General features: G+C 50.2%; 3 protein-coding genes and 2 long non-coding RNA genes across 17 annotated transcripts in view; 2 read left to right on the top strand and 3 right to left on the bottom strand.

Moving 5' to 3' along the window:
- P4HA1 (prolyl 4-hydroxylase subunit alpha 1) overlaps positions 1–3,932 on the top strand; it is a 36,516-nt gene extending 32,584 nt beyond the window's left edge. For 3 of the 9 annotated variants that reach the window (XR_013953143.1, XR_013953144.1, XR_013953147.1), the window contains exon 14: positions 283–3,932. The gene's annotated coding sequence lies outside the window, so the exon portion shown is untranslated. Of the gene's footprint in view, positions 1–235 lie in introns of all 9 variants that reach the window. The other 6 variants (XR_013953145.1, XR_013953148.1, XM_080598402.1 and 3 more) reach the window with 4 other exon arrangements.
- The window catches only part of LOC308197627, an 11,144-nt gene extending 3,092 nt beyond the window's left edge, over positions 1–8,052 (bottom strand). Inside the window, exons 1-3 of one of the 2 annotated variants that reach the window (XR_013953152.1) lie at positions 7,915–8,039; positions 6,735–6,883; positions 317–4,606 (exon numbers count right to left, since the gene is read on the bottom strand). This is a non-coding gene — a long non-coding RNA (uncharacterized lncRNA). Of the gene's footprint in view, positions 1–316; positions 6,884–7,914 lie in introns of both variants that reach the window. The other variant, XR_013953151.1, reaches the window with a different exon arrangement.
- Positions 6,939–17,524, top strand: PLA2G12B (phospholipase A2 group XIIB). 2 transcript variants are annotated; one of them, XM_080598416.1, is made up of 4 exons: positions 6,939–8,227; positions 12,452–12,528; positions 13,859–14,024; positions 15,666–17,524. In XM_080598416.1, the coding sequence occupies exons 1-4, from the start codon at positions 7,993–7,995 to the stop codon at positions 15,782–15,784; spliced, it is 597 nt and encodes a 198-aa protein (XP_080454542.1). In that variant the 5' UTR covers positions 6,939–7,992; the 3' UTR covers positions 15,785–17,524. The 2 variants fall into 2 exon arrangements, with proteins under 2 accessions (XP_080454542.1, XP_080454541.1); XM_080598415.1 differs by having other exon boundaries at positions 6,949–8,227; positions 12,452–12,540.
- On the bottom strand, positions 8,238–13,852 carry LOC308197628. 3 transcript variants are annotated; one of them, XR_013953155.1, is made up of 4 exons: positions 12,815–13,852; positions 9,828–11,596; positions 9,659–9,751; positions 8,238–9,263 (listed from the first exon to the last, which is right to left on the bottom strand). It is a non-coding gene; the product is annotated as an uncharacterized lncRNA (long non-coding RNA). The 3 variants fall into 3 exon arrangements; XR_013953153.1 differs by having other exon boundaries at positions 9,659–11,596; XR_013953154.1 differs by having other exon boundaries at positions 8,238–9,751.
- Positions 17,525–20,003: 2,479 nt separating the features above from the next.
- The window catches only part of OIT3 (oncoprotein induced transcript 3), a 28,544-nt gene continuing 23,542 nt past the window's right edge, over positions 20,004–25,005 (bottom strand). Inside the window, exons 8-9 of the mRNA XM_080598399.1 lie at positions 22,334–22,433; positions 20,004–20,940 (exon numbers count right to left, since the gene is read on the bottom strand). Of these exons, the coding sequence (XP_080454525.1) occupies positions 20,752–20,940; positions 22,334–22,433 (289 nt within the window). The 3' untranslated portion in view covers positions 20,004–20,751. The remainder of the gene's footprint in view (positions 20,941–22,333; positions 22,434–25,005) is intronic.

The raw sequence follows: 25,005 nt of genomic DNA, 5'->3' as shown, positions 1-25,005 counted from the left end.
GTATTATTATATATATATATATATATATATATATTCACACATAAAATAGTATATATATATTCCATCTTCATATTTATACATCTGTAAAAAATACAGTGTACTTCTGCATCTAGTTGAATAATCTCTCATAGTTTTACATCTACTGGAAGTTTTTCGTCTTGGATTTATACATTATTTAATATAATATTAATATATTAGTTATTTGTGTGTGTGTTAAAATACCTAAGAAAATTAGGAAAATCCAGTTCTTTACCAATAATAGCACAAATGTAGCTTAACTAGAAGGACGAGCCAAACAGATGCAGTGATCGCGTACCTTTATGTCTTTGCAGTATCCAATAAGTGGCTCCATGAGCGAGGACAGGAATTCAGAAGGCCGTGCACTTTATCAGAGTTGGAATGATGCAGACTCTTCTTTCTTCTCTTCTGTATTCAGTCTGTGTAAAATGCACACATCTCCTACAGTTTACAATTGACTAACACTCCACTACAGGTTCAGTCTCCAGCTACACCAGTGTTTCATCTGTGGACAAAACAAACATACTTTTAGTTCCTTCTAAAATACCCCCTTAAAGTTTTACAAATGGATTATATTGATTTTTAAGGCCCATGAGTGTTACAGAAAGGAAAATAAGGACAAAATACAGATTCAGGGCCACAACCGACAGTGTGTTATGTGTGGTGTTCCTTCACCACACCCCTCTGGATCAGTGCGGAAGGCCCGTGATCGTTCGCTTTAGAGTCCTCGCAACTGTCAGTCTGCTGATGGCGGGATGAACGCTGCCTGGAAGAGTCAAGGGGAGGGCTCCTTTCTAAGGAAGGCTGAATTAAACCAGTTCGTATTCCTCAACTTCCAGACATCTGACTCCTTGCTTTTCTAGAGTACATGACCACTACTGTTGAAAACCGTGGGCATGGTTTGTGTTTCTCTGGGGAACAGGTTATATCATAGTCTATTTTAGCCTGTTTTTTTCCACTTCCACAAAAGCCCAAATTTTTTAACTGTCTTCCTTCTTGGACTTTATGGTGAATTTGGCTATTAACCTTGAAAATGTGAGCCAGCAGTTGCGTATGCTTAGATGAGATGCTTTAGCAGTGTAATGTCAAACATGCCTGCATCAGAGCAGCCTGACAACTGAGATTATGGCCCGTCTCCTCTCTATTTCCTTTCTTTATTGTTTGTCCACATAAAAAGAAACAAATGCTGCTTTTATTCTTAGTAGTAACCGCTTACATCTGTTCCTTGGGCAGTGGGGATGGGAACGTTTCCATCTTCATTAATCAATCAAAGTAATTGTGCCTTAGGACACTGGAATTTCAAATTGGTTATGAGACTTCAGGTGATGAGGTAACACACAGTTATCACAGAACACTCTCCACCCTTGTCCTCCCAGTTCTTGAGTTTTTGTGAGAAATCGTTGGCCTATTTATAATCCTAAATCTTTTTTAGATGCCTTTTTTTTTTTGCAAATATTTTCATTGCCGTGGATGCTGAACACAGCTGGCAGCAGTGCCATACCTTTAGATACCAGAGGAGGTTCCCTCTCTCGATAGCTGGTGTTGCTCACCTGGCGGGGACTGCCTCCACTGCAGTGATGCCCCCTGTGCTGCCTCCCCCTCCTCAGCTGTGGCTGGGAAAGGGCCTCTGCAGAGGCCCTGGTGCTGCTTGCTTCACTGCTTCCCTTCCCTGAGCCAGGCTGGGGCTGTTGTGACGCACACCACCCACGCAGTCCCCAGGTCAGCAGTGCCCACGCTGGAGGAGCTCACTTACCATCAGGGGCTCTCAGGTCCTGAGTTTGCGGTGAGGCCTCCTTACGCTGAGATGACGTTGAAACCTCTGAGGGAGATGAGACTGTGGCTGCTGCAGCTGTTGAATTTTTGTTCTGTTCTTCAGGTTCCTGCAGGAGGAATAACTGCCATCCCTGCTGACCCCAGCACAGACAAACCTAAGCAGGGTGGGGAGAGGCTGCAGGAGGTTCACTTCCCTAAGCCATTTCTCTTCAACAGCAGGATTTTAAGCAAAATGTCTCGATATTCCACTAGCATGAGGACAAGAATCAAAGTGAGCTGCACCAGACACTGCCTAAACAGTCTAATATTCTGGATGATGATTTTACTGATTTAGGGGGTCTTTTTTTTCTTTTTCCTTGGTCTTTACCAAGGAAAAAATTCCCATTTTAGTTAATTGGGTTTTCTGCCTCAATAAAATCTTGAAAATTGAGCCAAAATGTAGAAGAAACCAACTGCTAATACGTTAGAAAATACCTCTGGAATAGTGAGAATGCAGTTACGGTACTATAGTTTGAGAAACTACATACTTTCAGAAGACACTTTAAAACCTTTGCTGGAAAAATGTGTTAAATTTCTACTGAGCCAGTTAGCAATGGGACCTACATAACTGTTTATCCGTAGCCCTACACCTTCTTGCTTTTTGCTTGTGTTTTTCAAAGATGCAAAAACAAAGCCCAGCCAGCATTTAATGAAAAGACCAGTTAGAAACAGTTCCTTCACCCTTTATACTGCTCAGTCAGTCAGAATTGCTGGTACCAGTAGCGCAGTAGCTGATACTGATTAGTCAAAGAAATCAGAGCATATTTTTGATCACAAAGGTGTAAGAATTAAAAACAAACAAACAAAAAAACACAGACCATACTTACCCAAGTTTTCTCCTTTTTTATGTGGTGTCAGTGCAGTCATCTCTGTTCCTGGCTATGGTTTTCTCTTTCCCATCTTGTTGGCTTTCTTAAGCTCCAAAAAAGGCCACCATGGATGCAGTGAGTCCTGCCACTTCCCTGCACGTAAAAGAGCACAATGGACAACATGGAGTTAGGAGCCTTAGTTGGGGGCATTTAAGTTCCTCCTGCTGGCTCTGGGGCATCTATAAGCGCTTCTAGATGAGCCAGCCCTGGATAGCTAACGAGCACAAAAAGAAATCCGTGTATTAGCACCGCGAGCATGTTTGGAAAACAGCATCTGGTTTTGCTATTACAGACAGCTGCTTTTCTCTCAAGTGAGCCACATTACTTGACACACAAAAATAATTAACAGCTAACAATTCTAGAATTGATGTGAGGTAAAAGAGAATTACTGAATAAAAGCTGCCAGTGACTACTTCAGGTACTGCCACATTGGAAAAAAAAAACACATGGGGCTCTTACATGTTGGATGGAAAAAGGCAGGGTTGAAGTGATGAGAAACCCTAATTTCATTATATCAAGCAAAGTTTTTTTTTTCCTCTCTGTTCAAGCAACACCAAAAGATGAACAACAAGCCCGAAAGAACTTGTGGAATGCCAAGGGCAGTTTGCTAAACAGTTCCCTCCCTCACCTACCATCATGCATCTCCAGCGTTGACTAGCGTTTTAAGAATGGTCTCCTAAGAGGCATCGCTTGGGGAGTAAAGAAGTTTTAGAGCATGACTTTTTAAATCTGTGAACTACTCCATGACTTGCAGTTCTTCAGGGAAGAAAAATAATTTGTCTTTTGGCGGTGGAAAATTTCACTTGGTTTAAAAGGAAAATCCCCCAAAACTCAACTTCAATTCTGCTGAGGCACATCAGACTGAAATGTTCCAGATTATCAGAAGAGAAAGGGCAAGCTTATTTTTTTGACCTGCAGACAATCCGTATGTCATCTTTCTCCACTGCAATAGTGTTCGTACACCTCATACCAAACGTGTAAGTGATGACACAGGTGGTGGTATTCCTCTCTGCCTTATCCCCTCATTTCTCAAAGGGCTTTTGGATCAAGAGCGTGGCTCCTGTGTGAATCTAGTTTTGTATTAAAGGTGATTGAAAATTGTTTGGCTCACAGTGACTGACAATTGAGAAACTGCCTTACTGTTACAGTTTTTGTAATAAAAATTTTAATGTAAAAAAAAATGGGCTTGAAATAAAAGCCACTGCCATTAGCAGTGAAAAATCCTCCACATCACACTCTCGTCATACATGGCTGTTGTAAAGCTGATCGTACAGGTCACACCATATGTGTGTCCTGGAAACAGCTCACTTGTTTCACTTCATAATTAAGCGGGCAGGTGAGGAAGATCTTCCTGTCACAGATTACTGTAAAACACATTCTCGGGCCCAAACTTTCTGTCTCAGCTGGAAACACACAGTGCTGATGGACTGCACAAGAGGATGGCAGATAGGCTGGGCTAGAAGCATGCTGAACACAAAAACTGAAGGAAAGGAGCTGGCCTGCTCTGCGGGAGGGGTGCGGCTCAGCACCGTGCTCTCAGTTTATGGAAGTAGCTGCTGCGGGGTTTCACAGGGATGGAGCGGCGTGCGCTTCTGGCTCAGTGCTCAGAACTAGCATGGCAAAGGGTCGGCTGCTAGAAGACCCGTTTTTTCGGAGAGGATAAATGCTTGTGTTTCCTGAGCCAAGAGGTCAAACAGGCAGTTAACTGAAGAGTTGTGGGGAAGGCGGCTCAGGCTGTCCTGTGACACAGTGTGCTAGGAGACAGAGCACTTACCTGTGCGATGTGATGTGCGGGCTGACTTCTTCCATGACCAAGACTTCTGCAGCAGTTCATACACTACGGCTGCTCCTGTGCCTCACTCCTTCTAAACAGCGGAGCCCATACACAACTTGTGGTCATCGGGAACCTGCAAAAAAAAAATAAATAAATCACAGCAAGGTCGGAAGCCTGTGGAATGGCTGCCCTGCCTGTCCTGAGGCACCTGCCTGGGATCAGGGGCCCTGGGCCTCCTTTGCCCCCTCCCATGGAACCAGGCTGGGGCTGTGGGTCAGCCCTGCACCCCCGACCAATGCTGGTGCTCTGTGACGACCCCACCGGGTAAGAACTGCGATAATTACAGCAAACGAGGCCGGATAGCAACAGGAAGCGGGGAGAGGGCCTGCAAGTAGCTGCAGGGCAGGACAAGATGAAGAGAAAGGAAAGGGTCGGTGGCTATCGGTGCCTGCGGCGAGGGCACGGCAGCACAGGGCTGAGGGATCTGTGTGGGGCCTCCTGCAGAGACTGGACCAGGCCACCGGCCTGCGGGAGCCTCCTCCAGCCCCTGGGCTCTGACCTGCCTCTCGGCGGGACTTGGGCATTCACCACCGAGCTGCATTTCTTCTTCCGATATTCAGCAACTCATCTGGCTCCCACATCAGGCTTTGAACCAACCATGGATTATGCATGAAATTCAACCACAAGCTGCACATTCCCTCCTGAAACATCAGCAATTCATCCAGAAAGAATGCAGCCCCTCTGTCCTCCCTCACCCCCAGCAGAACACAAAGGGAAAGGCCCTGGCAAACTCCCAAGAAGGGAGCTGCTGCAGGGCGGGTATCTGCCCCGCACGTCCCTCCTCAGCTCTGCCTCCGTTGGGTTCGGCAGGAGCAGGCTGCCAACAGTCTGAGAGTGTCATTAGGAGGCAGTGACTCACCGCGGCCCGAGGGCTGCTCTATATTTAGGCATGACAGAGTCAGGAATGAATGCGTGGAGCTGGGAGCTGCTATCCTGAGGTCAAGACAAGGTTCAGATCCTGGCTGTCAGGGTTCACCATCACGCAAACATCCCCCCCTCTCACCTTCAGGGAGAACAGCTGGCAGAGGGAGCGGGCAGTGGCCCACAGCCAGGTCAGAGGACCCGCAGGTACAGGCTGATGGCTGTAAGAAGCCCTCCCTGCTGCAGCTGCTGGGCCTGGGCAGCGACTCCCTGCGATGGCTCGGGGCAGGGGGAGGTGTTGTGTAGGGTTTGTTAGTGTTACTCAATTCCACATTTTTTCCTGGTCTTTAGATCCTGAAGTTTGGGTGCAACGAGCTGTTTGCAGCTGGGTTGCAAACATCTCGGCAGACTGGTGGGGAGAGGGCTGGAAGGAAGCAGGAGAAGGAAAAAGGGTGGCTCAACCCCGGGGCAGGGCAAAGCAGCTGCCACGTTTTGGGAAAGCAGTTTCAAGACCGCTTTTTTGTTCGCAAACTTTTACTTCGGGACAAGTGACAAACCAGCAGGAAAGTTCCTGACTCCTCTCTTCCCAGGCTCCACGCATTGCCAGCTGCTCCCCCTGCCCCGCGCAGCTTTCCTAACAAATCCTGATTGATTTTGCAAATGGCCCTGGCTCTGTGCTCTCTGCCCAGAGGCGTCCTATGGGGCACAGCACGCACAGCTCACGCACCAGGCGCTGTGTTTTGCACCCCCTGCAGTGCTGCCAGCATTTTTCCCTCGCTTGTCCATGTTCGGTGGCACATGGATCAGCCACCAGGGAGTAAGGGGTGACAAAGAAAGCCACGTTCTGGAGTTGCCACCAGGGCAACTAAAAGGCTCTGCTAAAAAGCACGGCACCAGGCACAGCCACCCAGGGGCTCTGCTCAGTGTTTCCAAGTTATTTCTGAACAGCTGTTTTGCTCTTTTAACGTTAATTTCTGCCAGCCTGTTCCTGGGGGCGGGGAGCACTGAGGCTGCAAACCAGCACGTCACGCAGGGCAGCGATGGAGCCGGCGGGGACACAACTGGCTTCCGCTCAGTGCGCGACGCTGCGTGGGGCTGTGGAACTTGCTCTTCCCTCTCCTGGGGCTTCCTGACAGCAATTCCAGCGGCACTGTGCAGCCAACAGACCGGACCATTCCCAGGGAATGGACCATTTAGTAGCAATGCGGGTCCCTCAGAGCCCCTGAGGGGCACTGAGCAGGCGGTGGGGGGCACCAGAACAGACCCAAGAAGGCAGCAGCTGGCTCCAGCCCCACGCTATTTCACAGGAGGGGACTGCCCAGCCCGCCTGCTCCGCTCACCTCTCTGAGAAGCCAAGGCTGGGCTGCGGTCCCTGCTCCTTATCCCATGCCTGGAGAACCCGACGGGGGCAGCATGCAGAAGGCGCAGGCAGTCAGGGGCTGCGGGGCTCTGGCGTGTCAGAAGTGCCAATGCTGCGGGGCCAAGTCTCCTGCAAAACAGCAAAATGTCAGAACTTGCACTTACACGTGCCACGTATTTGAGAGACCCGCAGGCGGGCTCCCCTTGCCTCTGGTCAGCGCCCCGTGCTCCAGCAGACATGACCGCTGGGGCTGCCCTCGGAGGCCACAGCGAAGGGGCAGCTGCGGAGCGGCTGTTTCTGGAGGCAGCACTGTGCTGGGACACATCTGAAAAGCTTCCCGAGTGAAGCCGGAACCTTCCTGTGCTGTTTCTCCTTCCCGAGTCTTTATCAGTGGTTTGCGTTGTCTTTTGTTGTTGGTCTGTTTGGCTGTTTTCTTTTAATAAGTAACGTTTTGAAACCCCCGCAGGCCATGCAGGCCCCACGAGCCAGGGCCTGCTGCCACCCCCTGAACCCGTTACCTGACTTGGGTTTTGGTGCCAGCCCTTTGTGCTGCGAGCCACCTAGGCTACAAGTTGAACTCAGCAGCATCAGCACTACACAAAAGCAGCTGCAACAACCAGCTGCCTAACGTCAGCCTTCGGGAGTCCCGCTAACGGCAAACACATATCTGCATCGTTGATCCCGTAACAGGAGGGAAACACCAAGGGGTTGCCCTGAATCCAGCCCTAAACCCGAATTACTGCTAGCTGCTGCACCACCCCCAGGAGGCCCATCGCAGCAGGATACGGTGCTCTGATCCATTGCCCGGGCAGGGGGAGTTGTGGAGGAAGAGAAACTCTCCACCTCCCACCCAGCAGGGCCGGGAGCAGGGCAGCCCGCTGGCTGCCTCGCTGGGCAGGGTGCTTGTGCCGCACACCCTGGGCAAGTGGCCCCCGCTCAGCGCCCGGCGGCTCTGTTCCGGGACCTTCCGACAGCAGCCCAAGCCCCGGTGCTGCAGGGGCCGAGCCGGTTCCAGCGGGATTGTGCAAACGCAAACCCCGGCGTTTCTCCGTGAGACAGACCCGGTCCAAATCTCCACCGCGCACTTTGCACCCTGATTGCCGTGACCTCATCCTGGCTCCCCCCGCAGTGTTTAAAGTCCAGTGCAGAGGGGCGCTCACCTGCCTCTGACGCAGCACAGCTCGCCCCGCTCCTCCCGGCCCGCACGAAGGCTCCGGGGCCTGGATCCGGGCTGCAGGATGCGGCTGCTTTTTGAGGCAGCGGTTCTGTGCCTGACCCTGGGCTTGGGGCACGGCACCGAGGACACGACGCAGGAGAACGCCGCCCACCAGACCTCCTCCACGGAGTCATACTTTCCAGAATGGGGCATCGGGGCCATCCGGGACAGCTTTGAAACAGTTAACAGCTACTTTGACTCCTTCTTGGAACTGCTTGGGGGGAAAAATGGCGTTTGTCAGTACAGATGTCGATATGGTAAGTGAAGGGCGGCCCCACGCTGGGGATGTGGTGCAGAACGCTCTGTGCCTGGGGCTGCTGGCTGCTTTGCTAGGACAGGCACTGTCCGTTAGCACCCTTGGGGGTGGTAGAAGGGCAAGGCATTTAGCACTGTCCCAGCAATGTATATGCTCTGTTACTTTCCTAATCTGGTGCTAAGGAGGCCCTCAGAGTGGTGCTGCTCGCCCCCACCTCCCCACCTAGCTCTTCCTGGCTCCTCTCTCCCCACCCTGTCTTCCCCTCCTTCCCTCCTCTGTGGAAACTCGCAGCTCTCCTTCCCGAGGCCACCCATGACCCAACCCTGGGCGGCACGGGAAGGCCACCGCAGAGAGCCACGACTTCTCTGCTGGTGCCAGCACCAGAAACCCAGCCCTCATCCTTCCCCCTAAGCAGCGACTGGTCTGTGCTGGGTGCAATGGGACAAGAGGAGAGGACGCGGGTCTTACAGCCAGCGTGTGGGGGTGACCCGGCCACCCAGTTACGAGGCCCTGGCGGGGAGGATGAGCTGCTGGTGCAGGCCTGACTCAGAAGGGCTGTTCGTGTTGGCTGCGGCCGTAATCTCGGCAACCTTCGGAGCGTGGTTATTCAGCAGCCGCGAGTTGGCTAATAGCAGGGGTTGGAGGAGGGGAGATAACAGGAAGGTAAACGAGCCCCACTGTCACCACGGAGGAACCTTTAGTACTCAAGGCGGAATGAGGCAGCTACTGCTCACCTTGGACTTTGAGAGATTTACCAAAAAGGAAGGGTTTGGATCATCCCACAGGGAGGGCACCGGGAGAAACACAGATGCTACAGAGTGCCTGAGGCAAAATTAGGGAAGGCTGATGATACTCAGAGCTCATTTTGGGAAGGAAGCTCATTTTGGCTTACCACTGTCAAGTCCTGGAGAAGTTACCGCTCTCAGGCCAGGTCTCTCCCTGCCCTAGTCCTCTGCTCTCCATGCACCTCCACAGAGCAGTGCAAACACCTGCCCGCTCCCCAGGAGCATCCTGCTTCTTATCAGAGAAATCTTCACCTAGAAAGGAAAACAAACACACACTTCTTTAGCCCTGTTCTTGTCCTCTGCTGAACAGCTCATTAATCACTGGCTGAAGGAGGAAATTTAAAATGCTACCCGCATGCCTCCCAGGGCCTTGCTGTACCCTCCCAGGACCATTTGTCTGTGCTGGTCGCTAGCACAGACACCGCAAACTGCAAGCAGAGGGGATGCAGGGACAATTCCCAACCAACGAGACCAGATGCCTGTGCCCAGAAGAACGAATGCCAACCATCTTTATTGTCTTGCTGCTGAATCAGGGCTTGATTGCTTTTTTCCCAGCCAAGAAACAAAATTGGTGCATTCCACTCTCCCACTTCAGACAAGAGATACTGATAATACCTTATTTTGCCACGATAAAGGTCAGGACTCACCTGTAATTGCCACATCCATCTTCAGCTGAGCACAAACACTTCGCTGGTCTGGCTGCCAGCCTCTCCTCCCGATTTATCAGCACCTGGTGAGGTCTGAGAACAAACAAGGTGACGGATTGCTCCCTTAACTCAGAACATTACGGTTACCCAAGTATTTGCAGGAAAATACCTCCTCCTCTTTATAAAAGCTCTCTGGGCATCTCAGGGGGAACAACAGCCTCAAGTGGGAGTAAATCCCTTGACAGCTTCTCTCAGCCGTCTGGCCAGGCAGGACGTTGATGTTCTGCACAGCGAGTGGTCCTGAGGCACACCTTCCAAGGCCCTCCACCACAGCACTCAGTGGCCGTGGTGAGGAAGGACAGTGTCTGCCCAAAGCAGAGAAATAACTTGGTCCCCCCACCGCAGCAAGGGACCCCAGGACCATCTGTTCACCTGGAAATCTCTTCCCTTCACCTTACCCCAGTACTGCAGTGTCTCAGACCTCCTGCATGGGCCACAAATCTCCTCTAGCCAGCAGGCTGTTTTCCAGCCTCTTGGCACAGCCACAACAGCTTGGGGATATTAAAATGCATCAGGGAAACTTGCTTCCCATTAGAAACACAACTTCGGTTCTCCTTTAAGGCAACGCCAATGAGGCAGTGCCCTGAAATACATCTTCCAGAGAGCAGGCTTTCTCAGCAGGGCCATGCTTCTGTACATCAGCATCACCCCCCAGGCAGACCACGAGAGGTGCCTGGTGAAACACAGGCAGCAAAACCACCAGCGTGACCCACCGAGCCCCTTCCCCACCACAGACCTGCCTGTGGGATGGGCAAGCAATAAATAATAACAGGCGCTGAGTAAATGCTCGTGTAGAATGAAGAGCCCCATCGCTAGTGCCTTGCCTTTGTTTTTGTTTTCCTCTCAGCTACAGACAAGATGTGGGAGAGAAGTTAACTGTGGTGTCTCAGGCTTGATCTAGCTGATCACTTTGCAAATGATTAAACTTTGTTTTTCAAAGAGGAGGGGGCGGGTTTCCTACAAAGGCTCATCTTGAGGGCAGTTCTGTTGATTTCACAATTCTCACAAGATTTATTTTTTCTGGTCACCTTTGTAAAATATTTTAATAGCTGGAACTTCAGCTTGTTTAAGGTTTTCTCTAGAAACACAGTTATCCCCACATACCAAAGCAGCCTCACTCCTACTCCGAATTGCCACCTTATCCCGTAATTGACAACAGGCTGCAGGAACACAACTTATCATCAATAGTACAAGCAAGTCATTAAAATTTGATCCCATCCTGCAAAATCTACCTTAGATTTTGAACCTGCCGCTGCTTCCTTCTTCAGCTCGAGAACATTTGACTCTGAGTCCCAATTCTTGGCTCCTTCCAGAAAAGGAACCAGGCTGTAGCCAGACCTGGGTGCTGCCCTCCTCTCACTGTGTTGCTTGGGAGCCGTTGGCTGTAAGATTCAGCCCACCTATAGACACAATCCCTTCTCTCTACAGCATAGCCACCAAAATAGCGTAATATGCAACGTGTCCTGAACTCAGGTGTTACCTTGTGTCTGTGTACCTCAATGGACTTGTGTTTTGGTGCAAAGCTAATCGTATAATGGTGGTGTGCTGTGACCAGCTGACCTGTGCTCTCTGTCTATTGTTAACTCGGCTCCACCTGCTCAAATAACAATGCTTTCTGCTAGAAAAGTGCATCTGGAGCAGGAAGCAGATCTGACCTATTCAAACGGACAAAAGGGTGGAAACGAGAGTAGCTGCCGTACTGAGAAATACCTTCCCACACAAATGCCACTACCTGCTGGGAATGTCAACTGGAGAGCTTTGTCTTGGCTTGTGGACAGCTGAATCCTTGAAGCATACTGCACTTCTGCAGGGTTGGAGAAAACTGCCTATTGGCATCTCACAGCTGGATGGTATTTTGGTCCGTTATTTGTTGCAAGCCTGTTGTTTAAACAAAACTGCGCTAGCAATTTGTAATTTAGAAGGTGCTGGGAACATTCCTGCACGTGACCTTTTGAGGCATTTTGCTGTGAGGTCTTCCCAAAACCATACTAGATTTAGTAGATTTATGGCTATATTAACCACTGGTAATCTAGGTACCTTGTCAGAAAAAAAGGGGAAAAGTGTCTTACATGGCTATCGGTGCCGACAAGAAGAAAAAGAGAAAATGGAGTTTAAAAGGATCCAATCCTGAAAGGCTAAATTACATCTACTCTATATCTATACACACTCTCTAACAGGGATCAGGGAAGCTGGAACTTCACGACACAGGTGATGGACTTACAGAAGTCTTAACTCAAACATGCTTTAGTTGGAGCATTCACACAGCTTACAAAGTTTCCCAAAGCAGGGTTCAAAGGTCTTGTTTTAACACCGCATCCTGCATTTGAGATCTCCCTTGCATAAACCCTGCTGGGGCAGAAACACAACAAGCACTGAACGCGCACCAAGGTACAGCAGAGAGAAACCCAACCCCACGAGGGCTGGTCTGCACTGGAAACAGGGCAGTCCCGTCACGCTCCCTCTCTCCACTCTTTCAGCATCGAGTAAATAATTATTCAGGGAGGAACTTCTTGCTTCTCTATGGCTATTAAGAAGCATACTAAGGGAGGACAGATATAAAGGGATGAAACTGCAGAGTGTGTCAGTGGCACCCATCCTTCGCTCTTTGTACCTCCTGGAGAAGAACAAAACATCTGGGGACGCAGAGCAGAGGGGAGCTGCCTGACTCTCCGTGTTTTTTGGTACAACTCTTGGAAAGATCAGCTTTCCTAACGCTTTTCCTTTCTTTCTCAGGGAAGGCTCCAATGCCACGACCTCACTACAAGCCCCAAGAACCGAACGGCTGCAGCTCCTATTTTCTGGGGCTCAAGGTACCCCAAAGTGTATGTACTGCCACACCCACCATCCCGAAATAATGCAATTCTCTAATCACAGTAAGCAGCTAATAACTCGGGGGAGGGAAAATGCTCAGCTGTGCTAGATGCTGGCTGTGCGATGGCTTCTCCTCACGGCTGAGGGCAGAGCTCTGCAAAAGGGAGGGAGTATCGCTTGTGCTGCGCTAGGGGACACGCTGCCCTCCTGGGACTGCCAAAAGACACGGCTGGCTGCCGACGGCAGGCAAGGCGAACGCGTCAGTCTGAGCACAGCCGAGCTCACTGTCACTCAGGGAAGCAGGAAGACCTCAGGGGCTGGTGGCAGCAGAACGGGGATCACGTAGACAGGAGCTCTGTCCATGACAGACTGGCCTGTTGCTCTGGCTGTCTCCGTAGGCACCGCAGGTTTCCTGAGCAGAGTGCTAGAAGAAGAAAAGGGATGTCCAAGCAGAGCATCGGTGTGGGGAAACGTGTTTTTATCGACCCTGTGCCCTTGTGAGACACATTTGATGCTAGGCAGCTCAGTGATTATGCTAATTATGTATTAGCATAATGCACAAACAGCAATATCTGGATGCGTTATCCACACCGCTCCCTCCCATGCTTTTTGCCTCTACTGGGTACTGGAATAAACCTGCGGGCTTTAATGCTGCACCCTCTCGCCGTTTTAAAGGCAATTAATGAAATCATATTGGAATCACCAGGAAAAGCTCTCCCGAGAGGCTCTAAGAGGAGAAATTACTATTCAGCAGGTGCATTACTGCTGCCCATGAAGCCTGCAGCAATTAGGCCGATTCCTGCCCTGAAAACACCTCCCTTTACAGCCCATTTTTCTTGTTAGATTAGTTCCTTAAACCACATTTCATTGCAAACCTTGTGGGCATTTCTGTGGTACCGCCTCCTTCTGCGGGCGGTTGTGAGTGCTGAGCGCAGTGGAGAAAAAACACATCCCCTAAATATTACATGAGGAAGGCCGATGAGGGGAAGAATTCATAATGAGCTAACGAGTCCAGCCTCTCTAGGAGTCAGGCCCTGCTCCATCACCCCCATGGTTATTAGCTAAGCTTGCGGCTTACCTCCAAGGGAGCAGAACCTCCCCGATCCATGCTGTATTTATCCTTGGTCTCACGAGCACATCTGTAGGAAAAGAGGCATTAATAACATTTATAGCAGATTTATTAGGCCAAGGAGCAGGCTGTGGGAAAAGGAGGAAAGGGGGCTTTGCCATACCTCTGGTTTGGGCAAAGGAGCCAGCGGGGCCCTGTAAAATCTCGCCCAGTTGCAGCTGTTTGAGTGCAAGGGACGCTCCTTTCCTTTCCTTCCCCAGCTAGATTTGGGCATCCCTGCCATGACCAAGTGCTGCAACCAGCTGGACGTTTGTTACGACACCTGCGGGGCCAACAAGTACCGCTGCGATGCCAAGTTCCGCTGGTGCCTCCACTCCATCTGCTCCGACCTCAAGCGCAGCCTGGGGTTTGTCTCCAAGGTGGAAGGTAGGCTTCCCCAGCTTGCGTCCCCGCGGGGGAACAAGCGGTGCCAGGGAGGGGGGGTGCGTGCAGGGAGCCATCTCCTTGCCAAACCAAACCAAAACCTGCGGTAGGGAGCAGCGCATCTGTCCCGCAGCGTGACAGAGGGGGCAGAGCTGAGAGACAACACGGGGCCTGGGATCTGCCCACACATACTCCTGCCCCAAAACTAGACAACTAAAATTATTTTTACGCCCGTCCTCTGTAAGGCTGGCCTCTGCCTCCTGCAGAGGGCTGCGTGGCAGTAATGTGGGACAGGCAGCGAACAGTGCCTGCTGCGTGCTGCCAGGGTAAGACGTGCCTAAGGAAGGTGGCACTGAGATGGTTTAAGATGTTTGCAGGAGCTTTGGGCTTAAAAACAGGCAGAGCCCTTGAGAACAGCCCCTCTTGGCTCATAAGGTCTGTCGTTAGGTGAAGCTGAGCTGCATTTGCTTTCCAGAGGTGCAGCCTGACTAGAACAACCGCTGAAGTCTGTGTGACCCCGGTACTAGCGTGGGTGGCTTTGTACCCGGTCACAGATAAATGTTTTTAGAGCGTGCAGGCCAGCAAGAGAAAGAGTTGTGGACTGAGACAAGTGCCACAGGCCAAGCACAGCCAAATTTTCATGGTCACTCTTATCTAGGGGTCCTCTTGCAGCCAACCTCTTCCTATCTCTTTGGTTTCCTCTGCCAGTTTTTCAGGTCAGCCCTCTTCCCTTTCAGCCTGCAGCAGTGGAGCCAACAGGCAGGCCCTGGGGAGTTAAGGGGGAGCAGAGCTCAGGCCCTGGCTGACCCAAGCCACCTTTACCTGCAGCCAAGCAGGAGCAGATGCCTCCAGCACACATCCTGGTGGCCAGAGGAGGCACAAGGGCTGTTAGTGAGAACCTCTGAGCTGTCCTCTCCTCCCATTGCTCTATCTCCTCTTGCCTTCTGCGAGTCTCCTCCACTGCCACCCCACTCTTACGGGGGTCCTTTCCACCAAGGCACCAGAGGCCAAAGCAAGCAGGTGGGGCAGAGCGGTTGCCCTCCCTTTGTGTGGATACAGACATCCCTAGCCCGCTTCCAGCCGCGTCAGTAAACCCCAAACTCGATTTCCCCACTGACTCGCCGCAATCTTTGTAGCACCTGCCAAATGAGCAGTCTCCCGAACTACTGATATGCAGCTTCAGGGCTGTTTTGGGGGAAAGGAAGGGGCTAGCAGACAGGCATGCTGGTGCAACCACAGCAGGATGCTTCATGCTGGCATTGTAACTCTGGAAAAAAAAAAACAGAAAAGATTGGCCAGTAGTAGCTATGAACAGCTGTGAGGAGAGGGAGCTGGGAAAGACCGTGCTGTGGAGGTCTTCTGGGAAATGTGCTTGGTACATGGTGCTGTTTGTAGTGCTCCACATGCTCCACCAGCGAGAAAAGGCTGAGAGAGGCAGGAAAGGAGCCTGGCAGGGAGGGAAGTCAGTGCCACCCCAGGCCCCAGAGAAGAAGCCCCAGTTCAGCAGAAGGCACCTTCTGGATTTATAAAAACACATTACCCAGAGAGAACATGCCCACGTTTCCAACTGTAAGTACTCCCGCCAGCCCTCGGACATCCCAGGGTGCCTGTTACTCACATGCCTGATCTTTTCTTTCTCCATAGCTTGTGAATCTGTCGCAGACACGGTGTTTAACGCTGTCTGGACCCTGGGCTGCCGGCCCTTCATGAACAGCCAAAGGAGCGCCTGCATTTGCAGTGAGGAAGAACGAGATGAACTGTGAGGAAGAGCAGATCCCCTGGCCTCCACCAGCCTGCTGCCAAGCGTCCCCTCTCCACACAGCACCTTCTATCAGCCCTCGGGCCAGGGGGACCTGGGCCGAGCAACACGCATCGGCTGCAGCTTTTGGGCAGGAGGCTGTCACGGAGGAGGCAGCCTGTGGAAACGGGGCAGCGATGCCTGCTGTCCAGCGCAGCTGCAGGTCAACAGCCCTGTCCCTTTCCATCAGCCTGAATGACCTGATGCCTATTTTCTCCACAGACTGATCAGGAAAGGCAAGCAGGATGCAGCAATGGTTGTAAACAAGGGGATCACTTGTTTGCCTTAGACACGATTGTATTAGCATCCCCTGCCCCTTACCTTTCTGAATTGCAGTGCGAAGCATGAGGCTTCTGCAGCCCCGCAAAGTCCCAGTCTGTGGCCACACTATTCATGTTTTCCCACTTCTGGTGACTGAAGGAGAGGGGTAATTTGCTCTCAGTATGTTGCTCACATCCATCCCTGACAGTCTCCATTCTATCGTTACACGCCCTGACAACCCTGCTTATTTAAATACTTGGTGGATCCTAAAACAATTTAAAATATTCAGGGATTTGGTAAGAATGAGAAGGACTCGCTGTGTTTGTGACACCGACACGTTTTGTTTGCAGTAATACTCGGTGTCTCTTACACACCTACAGCACTCTCCCCGTCTCAAGAGAGGAAGCTGCTTTTCTTTGTCTATGTCACCCAGACTGCATCTGTTTAATTAATTTCTTCCCATATCATTTAACAAAGCTATTCCCTTCAGATCCCTTTTTCACACAAAATGGCTGGGTATCCACCTCCATCTTCTGCACAGAGGCAACAGGAGGCTCACAGTTGTCTTGGATGAGCTTTTTAAAATCCTGGAGGCTTATCTGTCAGATGGCAGGGCTTATTGCTACCTCAGTGGGGCAGAGACACTGCCAGCTGAAGAGCGATCGGCAGTTTCAGACAGCACCCTTTTTAAAACGTGGTTAATACTTCCATCTGCTATCGGGAGCTTTTATTGCGTGTAAAATTAGAATTTAAAGTGGTATATGGAATTTCATCTACATGCAACATTTGCAGACAGCTTTCATCTGTGTTTCTTGTTGAAAGGAAGTTGCTATCGGGTGTGCGTGCCGTGCCACATAAATACTGCAGTGTCTTCTGCAAACATATTTATGGTTATGTTCTTCCATCTGTCACAGAAAAGTTAAGGCTACAGAAGGGTAATTTAACAAGGATGGAAAGAGTCTGTTTTAGTTACCTTTCTTCTAGTTTGTGTTTAAATGGATGCACGGAGCTATAAATTATTTCAGCCCTGTTCTTGCCAGTCATCTTTGCTTTACTGCTAATAGGGACTGCAACAACAAGACCCAACGGTATGAAAACAGGGAACCACAAGTGATTGCAGGAGGTGCACTGTGATGTTTTCCATTAAGGAGGGCCTGAATTTACACTCACCAGGTGTAATGGCCTCCTTTCCTAGCTGTGCTAATGCCACTGGAGAGTGAGGACTGTGCTGCCAAGCTTCATCGCAGTGTGTGGCTATCAGAGCACGAGACTGGACACTGATTATCCATCTAAGAAATACATTTTTTTTTGTCGAGGGACGGAAGGAAACATTTTTGATTCCAGACACTTCCCAACCTTTGCCTTCCGTTGGTGAAATTGCGCCTGTTGTCAGTTCTAAATAGGAGCACACACTTATGATTAAATAATACAATTTTAAAAACGTATCTTGTCTAATCTCAATAGCCTGCTACCAGATTAAAGCCAGGCCAAGCAACCGGTGATGGATAATGACACACACTGGAGAAACTTGAGGGTTCTGAATGAAATCTCTCTTTCCACACACTGACGCTTTGGAGCCACAGCTGCTATAAATCATGATGTCTTTGTGCCTTCAGACTGCCATTCATTCAAAACACGACAGGCTGCTGCATGCGGGGCACCTACAAGCACCACGTTTCACAACAAAGTTAAGCTGTGGCGATCTGAAAAATTCCCCAAGCAGCTCTACAAGGAAACTTTTAAAACTTCAAGTAATGGCAGTGACTCAAGAAAACCACCAGATAATCCTGCATAGGGCAGAGACAGCGCATAAACTACGGTAAAACTTCTGCAGCTGAGCTAGTAACCGCTTCCCCTACACGCTGCTCGTGCTCCTCAGCGGTGTCCAGCTGAGGGCCAGCTTGGGTCATCTTCATCTCCACCCTGCTCTGAACAGTACAAAGACACCGTGCTCACCCGGTGACTTCCTGTTGACTCTGCGTTTTGGCAGGATTATTTGCAACTCTTGCTGATGTTCAGCCCGCTCGGTCAGCGTGCCCTCTCCCAGTGGTGGTGCCTCAAATTTGAACTCTACGTTTCCACCAAGGACATGAAGGCAGGACTAGGAAGGCAGGTACCTGGTGTCTCCTCCTGGACACTAACCGTCTGACTTTCACTTTGCATCCTATGACAGGACGAGGCGGTGCCAGCCAAATCCCAGCCACACGCATCAGGCAGCACCGATGTGGCTTGGATTTGAACCGTGGTTGTCAGCTGGCTGGACCCTCAGGAGCACTGCTGCCGGGCGTCTCGCACACTCAGTGCCTGCTTGTGCACTGCCTTTTGTTTCCACTCCGTGGCGTGGCTGATAAAATTAAAGAGAAAAGCAAATCCCTTGGCTCTCAGATGAGTTTGGCCTTTGATTTCACGTCCAGGTTGTAAAGCTGACAAAGACAGATGGAAGCAAAAGGTAAACTGTGGAGAGAGAAAAGACTGAAAAATGGTTTTGTTCTCTGTCCAGGAGCCTTCCCCTCCACGTCAGAGGAGAAATGGCCACAGGGCAGTGGCAGATAGCAGAGCTACTGTCCCGCTTGCAGGACAAACTGAGCACCTTCCCAGACCACTCTGTTCACATGGCCACACAGACCAGTGCTTCTTCCTCATCACTCCTCCAAATGATTTAGAGAAAAAGCTGTGGAGCAGCTAGGCTGCTTTGTACGGATTTGTCAGAAAGAACCAGATAATGTGCACAATAACTAAAACAAGCAAGGAAACGAATCTTCCACTCCCCACGTCCCTCTCACACTAACGAAAAACACCAGTTGCCTCTCCAGAAGGCTCCAGCTAATTAATTTCATTTCCCAGCTCTTGTTTTAGCAAAACAAGTACATTCAGCAGGGGCTGTCTGAACAAAGAAGTGACAGCAGGAAATTGCCCGTGTGGTCCTAATGCAGAAGAGAATCAGCAGAACCAGGGGGGCATGGCAACACGAGAAGGGGACTTTATTTTTTTCTTTCATGTATGGTTAGATAACACATGAAAAATGCCTTTCTGCTTATACCTACTTATTTTCATAGGAAATTTTTCATTTATTCTACCACACGTGCACACACATATATTCTCAAATCAGAAAAGCAGCCATGGAGCCATTTAGAAAACCCACAAAACTCCCAGCCCATCAAATGCCCATTCATCACGGAAATGTCAGTCACCAGCAGAAATAAATCTGCGAAATGGAATATTGCTGAGGTGATTTGTGCCTCCCTTTTAAATGGTCCCTTCACACAGACTCCCCATCCATTTGCAAGCAGCAATACATTTTGGCTTTGGCAGCAATCTGGCTGCTTCCAACTGAAGCAGCAAATTGGCAATGCGGACTAGGGGGGACTTCCAGCACAGCTCTGAACCCGCACAACATGAAACTTCCTGCAGAAAACCCCACGACTTCACTGCACTGCCATAGCCAGTGGTGGAGAAAGGTCCTTCCACTTTTACTCTCCAGCCCTGCCTCTCTCGCCTCGTGCCTCGCTGCTTGCTGTGCCTCCTGCCTTCCATCCCGCGTTCCTCATCCTTCACCACACTGCGCTCCTGCTCCGGCATGACACCCACAGGACCCCAGGCTGATCATCCATTTTATTTTCTTTGGAAGGAGTTTGGTGGCCCAAAGGGATTCCTGACAAGCATCGTGTTGCCGCTGTCACCGTAATTGTGTCTCTAGACAGTTCTCCCCCATCAGGAGGCTGTGCACGCACAGTCACTCAGACGATGCTGCAACATCTCCTGCCACCAGGCTCACTGGGGACAACCCTGTCCCAGGAACCATCCACGTTTACAGCAGTCGTTTGTAATGTGCTGTGCTCAAATCCCTTTGTCAGAGCCACAGCCTCTTAGTCCAGGGTAATCCATTACAGCTTTCAAACACAGACTCGGTAGCAGCATGCTCAGGGGCAGGTGTTTATAGATTTTTAATGATCTTTTTCTTACAATCAAGGTGCTACAGCACTTACAAAAGGCACCGTGTTGCTTGGGGATGTGGGGGGAGAAGAGAGAAAAATAATGAGACGCTAAATACAACAAGAAACACTGTTAAACTGCATGCAATTATCAAAAGACAATAAAAAAAAGTTATTAAATACCTTTTGCTATTTAAAAATAACATTAAGATGTGCCTGTGATAGACCTGAGCTTTAGCTGCCTGTGATGACAACTGCTTCATAGCTCCAAGGGACTTGCACGTAACGGGATACATATTTTTATACATATTTTTATTAATGGTCATCCAAAATCACAGCACACCCAAAAGCTTCAGCATCACTCACAGAACTGCAGAGCAAACACGTTCAGCTACAATACTGTTTTTATCATCTGAAGAGAGTAACGTGTTTAGTCCAGGATGGACAGTCCTGTGGAGCCTGTGGGTGGACGTAGGGAAGGACAAAGTTTGGTAACGCTTCAAGCCTGAAAAGCAACAGGGTCCCTTCAACCAAGAGAAACAGAGGTAAAACCAAACTGTTCTGCAGAAGGCTGTGTGCCGAGCCTACTTCACAAATCATCAGCACGCAGCTAGGGAAACAAGGCCTGAGGTACGAGTGGGGCTTTGCCAAATACCTCTCCTTTCTCAGACCACCGTGAAAGAAGGCATCGATAAGAAAGGTTGGTCTCAGGTGGAGGTGCTGTTCCAAGGGATGGGTGTTAGTCTTCAAAGTCAATTCTGATGGGGCCACCCGTCAGGATGTGCTTTGCCACGTGACTGGCCTCCTCCTCTCCCTCCTCCTCCTCTCTCCCAGCCGACCTGCGCACCCGCCGCCGGCAGCCCTGGGCGCAGCGGGAGCTCTCGTCCAGCGCCCCGCACACGAGGATGCGGCAGTGCAGGAACACCTCCTGGAGAGACAGCAGGCGTGAGTTACAGGGAACAGCCCCTTCGCTTCCACACCAGCGAGCTCCTTATCCACCACTGCCATCCACAGCCATGCTGGCTGAGCCGTCAGTTCTCCTGTGTGCCTAGGAGAGGGCACGTTTTCCAAAGCACCCAGCACCGAGTCTGCCTCTTAGCCAAGGGCTAGGCAGGGAATGTGAAGGCGTGAAATGAAGGGATGAAAACGCCAGGAATAAGCTTGGATGAGCTCACGTGAACTGGTAGGAGCTGCGTGGCAGGAAGAAGACCAAGAACGCATGAAGCCTCACAAGGAGATGGATGATAGAAACGTGCAAGGGAATTTGACAAGAGGTGGGGAACATAAAGGCAAGAGACTGATGGGCAAGGGAGCAAAATGCAGCTTGATGAAGGGTTAAAACTGGCAGCAGAGGGGAGGAGAGCACGAAGGGCAGGGAGACAGCTGCTCTTTCAGCACAGTCAAGGCAGTCAGTGACAAGACTGCTGCTCCCTGCCCTCTAAATGACAAGGACAGAAAGCAAGCCGTGACTAGGAAAGCAAATGTTTTGAGTGCTGGTCAGTGGTGAGGTCTGAAGCAAAATCCATTGCATGGGAGGATGCACTTGGAGGCAGCAGTATCAACCAGACAGCCAAGTAAAATTTGTGAATTTTGGAAGATCTCATCCTTTTTAACCATACTGAGGCTCTGCAGGGGCTGGAGAGGAAACTTTATGCCTTTTGGAGCAAGCAGCATTGGCTGAGCATAACAACAGTGATAGAAAGACCTGATTTCTTCCAGCACAGAAAAGGAATGCTATTTGCATTAGGAAGATGGCATTATCCTTCTGCTGTCCTGCTACCACAGAGCTTCTGCCCCAAACTGCCACCAGCCTGGGCAGCCTGGTTTCACACTGAATTAAACAGTACCTGGAAACCTCGTATCTGGAAACCTGAGGGGCATCTGTTCAAACAGCCCGAGAAGGTATGAGGTTGAAGAGATTCAAAACTATAAATCGTCTTGTTTTAAAGACAGGACACTGTGCAATGTGGCTAACTGCCTGGGTTTCTCTTTGGTGACTGGGAACACAAACACTTTTCTCTCCCAGCATACCAGGGACCCCAAAGACTACACTGGAAATAATAACAATTTTAGCTTGCTATACCATTTATGTTCGATGACTGTCCCTTCATATTTATTTCAAATTTACTTGTTTTTAACACTCTCCTTTAAAGTACCTGCGTCAAGCTCCTGAAAGAAACAGCAGCTGAAATAGGCACAGCAGTATCTGCCTTGAGCCAGGCATCCCTCCTCTTGGTACTCTAATACAGCCAATTCTGTGCTGAGACTCCTTGGTAAGATCAGGGCTGATGCAATGTCTTAGAGGTGGGTTTTGAGCTTACCTTGTTGTCTTTGCCCACAAACTTAAACACAGGAACCTGGAAATGCTTGGCAAGATGGTCTTTTGACGTGTACTGTTTCACCGAATCATCAGAAACACAGCTGAGGAAAGCAGAGAGAAAGGATTTAATGGGTTTCCCAGAAATGGAAAAGAGAGACCAAAAAACATCCCAGCCTATTAAATCAGAGAAAGGAAAGGAGGGCTTGGCTCTCTCAAGCTAAGCTACCATCCATGTTACTTCCTCTTTGGCCACAGGAGAAAATTCGGGAATGATGGGGAAAACAACAGCGATGATAATAGCATATCCAGACAAAGAACAGCTCAGCAGCAGAGAGCTGGCAGGACGTGGTCCAGTCCCCTCGGCGGAGGGACTGCCAGAGAGCTGCAGTCAAATTTGTCCTCATTTCACCCTCCTCTCAATTCACTATTGCAACAGTCTGCGGTGATCAGTGGAGCTGTGATGCATACATACTGCACTGGGTACTTTCTGTATACACACATATATGCACGTAATTTATGCTTGAAGAAGCCTTTACCCACGTTACTGAGGTATCACAGAAGACAAATACAAAACATCAGACCTATTTTGCTTTACACCACGTACATTTTCTTCCTGTTGGGCTTGGTTGGTCAGCTCCAATTACAGCTAAAATTCTTAACTTCGGCTTCTCCATCACTAGTACTAGACTACAGTCATGTAAAGGGTCACGGAACTGCAAGAAAATAAACTACTTCTATAGAAGGTCACATTTCTGGTCCGGTCTACTTACAAGACTACTAAAGCCTACATGGATTTTGACAGAGAAGCAGCAAGGCAAAAGGTTATGGTGACTCGATAGTTACCGCTGCCTAACACAATCCCCTAGGTGCTCTGAGGGGCACGGATGCTGCTGTTACACTGCACCACAGCACAGCTTGGCCCTTCTAGAAAGGTAACCCCAGAAATGCGGACCTCGCCAGACATACAGACATATATATATTAAAATGTGGTGGTGGAAAGGACAAGAGGTAACAGTTTGGCAGCTCCAAGTCTTTCTCTTGAAGCTTCTTTCTCTCTCAGCTTCCTTCTCCGCGCCAGAAATATGTAAGGCATTGTCAGAAATGCTGACATTTGACAGGCTCAATTAGCAAAGAGCAGCAAACCCCACACCTACATGTACTTCTGCTTTCTCTAGAACCTGTGCTTGGAAATCTCTGTGCTGTTTGACTTCCTGGGCTCCGTGGGTCAGCCTGCTGCAATTCCTCCGGAACTGCCCCTCTGCTACGTGTGCAGAACAGCAGTGCATGGTCAGGGGAGTGCTAAGCGTTGGACTGAGCCTAGGGAGGCAAACTTGTCTGGGACACAAACACAGGCATCCGTAGGGAGCTAATAAATTAACACTGTGCATCTAGAAAAGGTGACATGGATTCTCCAGCTTGAGGCCAAATGTTAGATGTTGTTTAGGAGAAAATTGCTCTAAAAGTAGCATTCCTAAAGGCACTCCATTGTGGAGAATGACAAAGTCACCTCAGAGGCCCATTCTTGTTTGTGAGTATATAAACTGTGATGACTCCTGGATGCTGTCTCAAACCGACCCCTGAATCCCAGTTTCTCTGCAGATTCTCCACACTGGCTGCAAGAAACCTACCAGTCTGGGGTAGGGAGAGGGAAAAACAAACACGGAGGAACCAGGGATAGATGCACAGAGCCCCTGCCATGCCCCTGAGTCTGTCCTAGCACAGGTTGCCACAAATGCATTGCTCTGACCCTACTACTGGGGGACTGCAGGGCAGAGAGGAGGGCTTGGGGACCGTGATAAGCACCCAGGCTGCAAACGTGGGGCAGCACAGCAGGAAGAGCGCTGCAACGGAGCCCCCTTAACCACGTTGTGCACAGATAAACTGCGGCCTCTGCCCACGTCAGCTCACACGGGACTGCCCTCAGTGACATGGCCTCGCGCCGGATGTCCCGGGGAGCTGCAGTGCTTATCGCCCGTGCCACTGGTCAGTGCCTTTTATTTATTTTTGAGAAAGAGGAAGGGCAAGGGCAGAAGCCAGAGGGCTGCCTGGGGGCTGGCTGGGCTAGCAGAAGTATGGTGTATTACAGAGCCTGTGGAGAAGGCACTGGGAAAATCCTCATTTCCAGGGGGGACACGACAGCTGCGGGAGAGGTGCCGAGGGGTGGCACATCCTGCCAGCTGGAGATGGGAGGGAATTAAGGGGGACGAAAGTAGGAGAGGAGTTTTCCCATCCCTCAGCCTACAGTATAGCCCCTCAAATTTAAACAGCGTGTCCCTCTGGAAGTCTCAGCTGCAGTTAGCTCCTGTGGATCTGATCCTACACAATCAAACTGACTTAAAAATCTGGTCTTTATTGCCTTGGGCTTTTGGGGCTGGGTTGACGGAAGGCAACAGGGTAATTGCAGAACTGCTTGTAGCACAGACTGAGCTTGTAGTTCATTTGACTTTTTAATTGCTGCAAGCACAGCGAGAGCCAAAGAGCTCCCGTTAGCCCGGCAGCACATCCTTAGCCCTTGGGCCAAACGAGCGGTACCTAACTACAGCCCGGCGCGGGGGCTGGCCTGTCGGGGCACCGGGCATGTGGCGATGGCCGCGGAGCTGAGCAGGCTGGATGGGAGCTCCAGCCAGCCTCCTCCAGCCCAGCTTTCCCTACCGTGAAGTTTTAATGCCCTCT

Source organism: Anser brachyrhynchus (genome assembly GCF_964034855.1).
Source record: "Anser brachyrhynchus genome assembly, chromosome: 6".
NCBI classification, from domain to species: Eukaryota; Metazoa; Chordata; class Aves; order Anseriformes; family Anatidae; genus Anser; species Anser brachyrhynchus.
The sequence above is the reverse complement of the archived record's forward strand: the minus strand, read 5'-3'. Positions and strand labels throughout refer to the sequence as shown.

Bases quoted from the DNA above. Each gene is read 5' to 3' on its own strand.
- PLA2G12B (XM_080598415.1), top strand. From the start codon at position 7,993: ATGCGGCTGCTTTTTGAGGCAGCGGTTCTGTGCCTGACCCTGGGCTTG. The intron at 12,541-13,858 runs GTATGTACTGCC...TTCCTTCCCCAG, and splicing joins GGCTCAAGGTACCCCAAAGT to CTAGATTTGGGCATCCCTGC. The intron at 14,025-15,665 runs GTAGGCTTCCCC...CTTTCTCCATAG, and splicing joins GTTTGTCTCCAAGGTGGAAG to CTTGTGAATCTGTCGCAGAC.